Here is a 6,811-nt window from a genome sequence, read left to right as displayed (position 1 = left end):
AATATAGTAGTTTAAATTCTGTTGCAGCATTCGAGGAACTTCAGTAATAGTTGCTAGGTAGATAGAAGAAACTAGATTTATTGAAAATAAGTTTAATTATGAAAAAAGTGTATTGGCAATAAGTAATATGAATTTGAAATATGGAACAGACGGGAAGTTGGGTCTTTAGTGTTAAGACCAATAGATGTTTTATTGTTTGCCAAGAAAATTATGTGTCTATGGTTATTTTTGTAATTTGTGTGTAATTTGGTATTTGAGTTTTTGTGTGTGTGTTTTTTGTGTGGTTTTTTTCTTTGTTGTATAAATAAATATTTTTTTTATTTAAAAACAAAATAATAATAATAATAAAACAAAATACAAGGGATTGTATGGAACTCATTTCATCAGCACAAGGATTTCTGCTTGTGCAACAGAACTTCCCCACTTCCTATCCCAGCATGCACCTCGTACCCTCCCCAAATCCACTCCAGAGAGTTGGAGAAATACCCAGAATAGATTTTGGGGGCTCACAGGGGGAAAGAATGTCAGGAAGTTCAAGCGTGCAAGCAGAAATCCTTGCACTGATGAAACGAGTTAGTTGGTTACCACCCAATATTATTGGAACCAAAAAATTACCAGTAGTCAGGCTTAAAACCATAGCAGGCATCATGAACCAGCAAAAGCCAAGTTAAACAAAAAAGTTTTTAGCATGCATTAAACTTAACAATGTAGTTGATACATGCCTTTTTTCTGGGTGGGGGATATTCCAGAGTATGGGAGCCACCACAGAGAAGGCTCTTTTCCTGGATGTTGACAGTTGCACACCTGCAAGTTGCAACAAACTGGGAGGGCCTCTGAAGATAATCACAGTGGTCATTTCTAAGCATTCATTTATTTTCTCTGGATTCATTTACAGTGGTACCTCGGTTGTCGAACGCAATCCATTCCGGAAGACAGTTCAACTTCTGAAATGTTCGACAACCGAGGCACAAAGGGCAGTCAGCAAAGTAAATGGAAAAAATACAACAACATGCAGCAGAAGCCGTTCAACTTCTGAGGTGCATTTGAAAACGGAAGCAATTACTTCTGGGTCTTCGGCATTCGGGTTCCGAATCGTTCAGCTTCCAAGATGCTTGAAAACCGAGGTACCACTGTACATTGATCAAAATTGTACTTGTCATGAGTTCCTTTGGATTCTTATTGCAATCAACATGCATTTGCATTTTAGGGAAGCATTTTAATCACATAAAAAATCCATCAGATTTGTATTTAAAAGGATTTGGAGTGACTAGAGGCTTGTGGGGTATGTGTGAAAGCAATGGGTAATATTCAACTAAATTTTATTCAGGGAAGACTAGTTGAAATTAATGGACCTAACTTAAGTCCATGTTGATTAATTTCAGAAGGTCTCCTCTGAGTAAAACTTAGTTGACCCTCACCTAATATGTTAGGTCCTCCTTTCTCTCAGAAAGGAGAATATGTTAGTGCTTCAGACCTCTTTAAATGGAAATACTAGACAAGCTGAGATGTGAGCCACCCCCATTTGCTAGGATGGAGGCTGAAACCTTTTTTATTATTGATCTTGAATGTAGGTGAGGGGAATCTCTGGCTTGTGAGTCTAATTACAGCCATTAGGGCTCCCTATTTGCCTCACAAGGCTGTTTTGGCCAAGTCACAAGCACCTGCCCTATACTTTACTTCATATATGCCAGCAGGTGTTGGGCAGGTAAAGACATGGTTTGGATGAAAGGGGGTGTGTAAACACCACCAAGCAGCTGATTGATGCTGCCTGCAAAGCCCCTTGCCCAGTGCTTCCCAAGTGCTGCCTATTGGCTTAGAGCCAGTGTTTGAGAAGCATGTACACAGGATTTCCCTAATGCCAGCAATCAGCTGATAGTCAACACTAGCAAAGTGCTGCAAAAATGGCCACTGGTGCCATCATGATGTCAGGTGGTTGACAGGTTGGTCAAACTTGGCCTATGTGGTTGAGTGGAGATATGGATCTTACTTGCTAGCCAGCTCTCCATGCATATATGACCTAGATTCCACATGTGGAAATGGAGAACAGAATAGCAGAAGTTTAGTGCTTGCTGGCAGAGATATGGTTTAGGATTTCCTGTTGCTATACTGATGTTGCATTGGGACCAGTAGTATCAGCCTTTGTGCATTGGTACCTTGGTTTAAGAACAGCTTAGTTTATGGACAACTGGATTAAGAATGCTGCAAACCCGGAAGTACAGTGATACCTTGGGTTACATACGCTTCAGGTTACATACGTTTCAGGTTACAGACTCCACTAACCCAGAAATAGTGCTTCAGGTTAAGAACTTTGCTTCAGGATAAGAACAGAAATCGGTGTTCGGCGGTGCGGCAGCAGCAGGAGGCCCCATTAGCTAAAGTGGTGCTTCAGGTTAAGAACAGTTTCAGGTTAAGAACGGACCTCCGGAACGAATTAAGTACTTAACCCGAGGTACCACTGTAGGTGATTTGGTTTGTGAACTTTGCCTTGGAAGCAGAACGTGTTCCTCTTCCTGTTGAGTGTGTTCCATTTGTAAATTGAGTCCCCCGCTGCTATGGGAAAGCACACCTTGGTTTAAGAATGCTTTGGTTTAAGAACGGACTTCCGAAATGAATTAAGTTTGGAAACCAAGGTACCACTAGTAGAACCTCTACTTACAGCTGCCTCAGGTTACAAATGCTTCAGGTTACAAACTCCGCTAGCCTGGAAGAGTTACCTCGAGTTGAGTACCATGCCCCAGGATGAGAACAGAAATCGTGTGCCAGCGGCGCAACGGCAGCAAGAGGCCCCATTAGTGAAAGCACGCCTTTAGTTAAGAACAGTTTCAGGTTAAGAACAGACCACCAGAATGAATTAAGTTTGTAACTAGAGGTGCCACTGTAACTGGGTGGCAGGAATGTCGAGTTGGAGACAGAAGCAAGGGGCCTTCTTTGGAATCTACTGCCCGTTGTTGCCGCTTTTATTTATTTTCATTTGTTAAATTTATATACCACCCTTCATCAAGAGACCGCAAGAAAGTTTATAACATAGAACACATAATAAAAAGGCAATAAGCTCACTTTAAAAGGCTATTGATTTACAGGTGAAGAGGAATTTTTTCACCAGGTGCCTCAATGTAAAGGGCACATTTATGTCCTGGCACTTAAATGTTTTAACTTCCTCTTAAATATTTCTTTCACATAAAAACCAAGTTTGTAACTTCCTGTCAGGTTGGATGTTACTACATTGTTTCCTAAAGTTACCTCACCCCTTTATTGCTGCATTTCATGGAAGTTGTTAAAATAAGATGTTTTTGAAAACTTCTTAGTAACCAACGTAACAGAGGGTGCCTAGGAACCTCTCATGAAAAGCGATCATAATGCCATCCTTATCAAGCATGAGATGCTATCAGAAGCTTCAGGAAACCTATTGATAAAGTTAAATGATTTCTTTATCTTACAGATTTTCATTTCCTGTATTATCTTTATTTAAAGTACAGACCTTCACACACACACACACACGGCTTGTGCCAGTGTTTTTTTGTTTTGTTCTTTTTATATGGTTTTTTTTGTTTTGTTTCATAGCAACTTGCCAAAGCAGGTTGGAATGTGTGAAGCATTAACAGGAACTATTTTACTTTGTGGGTTCCCGCATGAAAGCTACTCTTTGAGAGGCAGAGTACAAGAGAACAGCTTACTTAACTTCTGCAATTCTACAAGGTATCGGGAAGAGTTTTTTTTTTTTTTTTTAAAGACCAGTTAGCGCATGAGGGGAAGCCTTAGATTCCAGCTCTTCTACATTGGGCTCTTGCTCTGTGAGGGCGCCATAACTCCATAAGTTGAAGAGGACCGAGAGAAGTTTGTCCATGAATACTTTGCACATTGTCTACATCATCGTTGAGGTGCTGATAGCAGTAACTGCCACCTTGGGAAATGCTCTAGTGATCTGCGTGGTGAGACGGATCCCAGCCTACCAGAACACCACTTTTTACTTCATCGTGTCCTTGGCACTGGCTGATATTGCCGTTGGGATCCTTGTTGCCCCTCTGGCCGTTGTGCTGAGGCTGGAGGTTTTTCTCCACTTCTATGCTTGCCTTTTCATCTGCTGCATCTTGATGATCTTTTGTCACGCTTCCATCATGTCCCTGCTGGCCATTGCAACAGACCGATATCTGAGAGTGAAACTGGCCATACGGTGAGTACCACGAAGTCATGGCTGTGGATTTTCACTGGAAAAGTTACAATATATCCCATGCACCAAAATAATGTCATAGCACCTGTAATGCTCCTTATGCTTTCTCCCAGCCTGCCGAAAATGAAAAAGTCTGTGACAAATCATAGTATAAGGATGGTGCTGCAAGCAGAATCCCATCTGTAAAATATTTTAAACTAACCTGCTTTTTCAAATAGATACAAAGCAATGGTCACACGGAGAAGAATCTGGGCGGCTCTGAGTTTCTGCTGGATCACGTCTCTGTTGGTGGGGCTCATGCCCATGTTTGGATGGAACCTAAGGAAGCCTGAAAACCCCATCTACTTGAAGTGTTCTTACCCAACGGTGATGAGCATGGATTACGTGGTGTACTTCAGCTTCTTCTCCTGGATCCTTGTCCCACTGCTGATCATGTGTGCTCTCTACTCAGAGATCTTCAACATCCTCCAAACAAAGCTGAAACAAAATGCAACATGCATGAAAGGAACACGGATCCTTTATGGGAGGGAGTTCAAAATGATCAAATCTTTGGCTCTAGTTCTCTTCTTGTTCTTTGTGTGCTGGCTGCCTCTGCTCATTATCAACTCCGTCTCACATTTCTGCCAAACATGTCGTGTCCCCCTGCCGGTGTTAGATGTGGCCATTCTACTCTCCCATGCCAATTCTTCCTTAAATCCCATTGTGTATGCCTTGAGAATCAAAAGGTTCCGAAAAATGTATATCCTGATTTTGAAGACCCATGTCTTCTGCCTGAAGCAAGAACCAGACACATCTAAAATGGAGAACACGTCCTCGGATCAGGTGATAGAAGAAAGTATCTGAAAAACACTGGAAGAGTATTTCCTCACCAAAATTCCTTGTTTCCTTCCTTCCACAGTGTGAGTATTTAATATGACTGAATGAGAGACTCCAATATAGTTGGAACACTGTAAATTCCATGCCCTCCCACATTTGTTAGATAACATTTTATTTCATTACTTTAATACTATAAAAATGTAGGTCTGTTTGTTGCAGAATAAAGAAATCAATGAAAACAGGCCACTTTCATAGGTCTGGTGGCTAGTGTGGTCTATTAATTAATTTTTGAAACGTTAACTTTAAAGTTGGTATTGAAAATTACCAGCACAGGTTGGGGCCTGGTTGTCATAGGGACTGCATTCTCTTTCCTGTGTTCTCCATTCAACATCTGAGATCCTTTTCCATCTCATTCCCCAACTGAAGCATGACAGGTGACCAGAAGCAGCAGAGCCTTTCCAGTTGTGGCACCAACCTTATGGAATGTCCTTCTCAGGGCAGCCCACATGGCTCTCATCATTCAGCTTTTTTGTTTTTGTTTTGCTTAATTTGCTGGTCCAGCAGACTGCTTTGGGAAGCTGATTGCTGGCTTTTCCCTGTTCTTCATGCCACTGTGATGGAGCAATGCCTTTTTTAAAATGGATTTTTGTATCCCACTTAGATACTTTAAAATATTAAGTGGTTAAGAAATGCAAAGAAAGATTGGCAAGGAGAAGCCACATCTTCTGGTCTATCCAAATGGGCTTTCATGTTCCCTGTGAGCAATTTTAGGAACCTGGGCCTCTCAGTTTTTCTCATGCTCTGCCGTTCTCCTTCAGTTCCATTGGCATGTAACAAAGCTTATCATGAACTAACCAGTTTCCCAGAACAAACCCTGGCTTAATTCACCATCCTTTTCATTACTGGTTGAATTTTGCTTGCACTGATGACGTTTAGTCTCTTTGGGGACGTAGTTTCAAATGCATGTCACTTCCTGATGTGCACATTGCCCTGTGGCGACTCATTTGCTTCACCAGAATAGGCATCTCTAATAACCCTAATAACCCTTGTGGCGTTTGCCCTCCTAGGTGGGTCATAAGGAAAGGGTGACGTGATTAGCCAGTGGGAACCCAAGGAGAGGAGTTAGAGTTAGAGTTGGAGTTGTCGGGAAGTCAGTTGGGAGTTGGAGAAGGAAGAGGGAGGATACGTCTGTGGGTTGGTCTAGTTTTGATGTGTGAGAGTGAGAGAAACTGTTAGGAGGAGTCAGATAGACAGTTGGGATAATCAGTTAGAAGTTATTAGGAAGGTATAGGTCAGTAAAGAAACTAAGATTAAGAAACTGACAAGAAAAATGATCTGAAACCATAAACCATAACCTTGTTAATGCTTATAAAATAAACTTGCTTATTTGATTTAATATTAACAACTGTGGACTCCGTGTGTAGCTGAGTGAAACGGGTTGGTGGCAGCGGGGAAGCAATCACAGTGGTGGCACAGGGATCAATAGACCGTCAAACGTCCAGAGACCCTGTGTGATCGCCACAACCCTTATGACAGGGGTCTCATTCCCTTGTGAACAAGTTTCCAGGGTCCACATTCCAGCGGTGGGTGGGGCCAGAGGGAAAAGTGGGCGGAGCAATGGATTTAACTCTTTCCTATGTACAGTAGGTTACATTTCAGTCATGCAAAACCCTAGAGGGTTTTTACACACCCACATCCACCTGCTTTATGACAGTTCAAGGACTCATTCCAGCCAGGCAAAAGCAGTCTGGGAGTTTATGGAGCACAGTCAGTGAGGGGGGTGGCCTGGGGAGAAGGATTGTGTGGCCCAGAGACAGCCTTGGGTGA

General features: G+C 42.1%; 1 protein-coding gene across 1 annotated transcript; it reads left to right on the top strand.

Moving 5' to 3' along the window:
• The first annotated feature begins 3,539 nt into the window (after positions 1-3,539).
• Positions 3,540-5,311, top strand: ADORA3 (adenosine A3 receptor). Its single transcript, XM_081916447.1, has 2 exons — positions 3,540-4,171; positions 4,387-5,311. The coding sequence occupies exons 1-2, from the start codon at positions 3,843-3,845 to the stop codon at positions 5,009-5,011; spliced, it is 954 nt and encodes a 317-aa protein (XP_081772573.1). The 5' UTR covers positions 3,540-3,842; the 3' UTR covers positions 5,012-5,311.
• Positions 5,312-6,811: the final 1,500 nt, after the last annotated feature.

Source organism: Podarcis melisellensis, assembly GCF_964234715.1.
Source record: "Podarcis melisellensis genome assembly, chromosome: 6".
Lineage (NCBI taxonomy): Eukaryota > Metazoa > Chordata > Lepidosauria > Squamata > Lacertidae > Podarcis > Podarcis melisellensis.
This window is presented reverse-complemented; position numbering and strand designations above follow the sequence as displayed.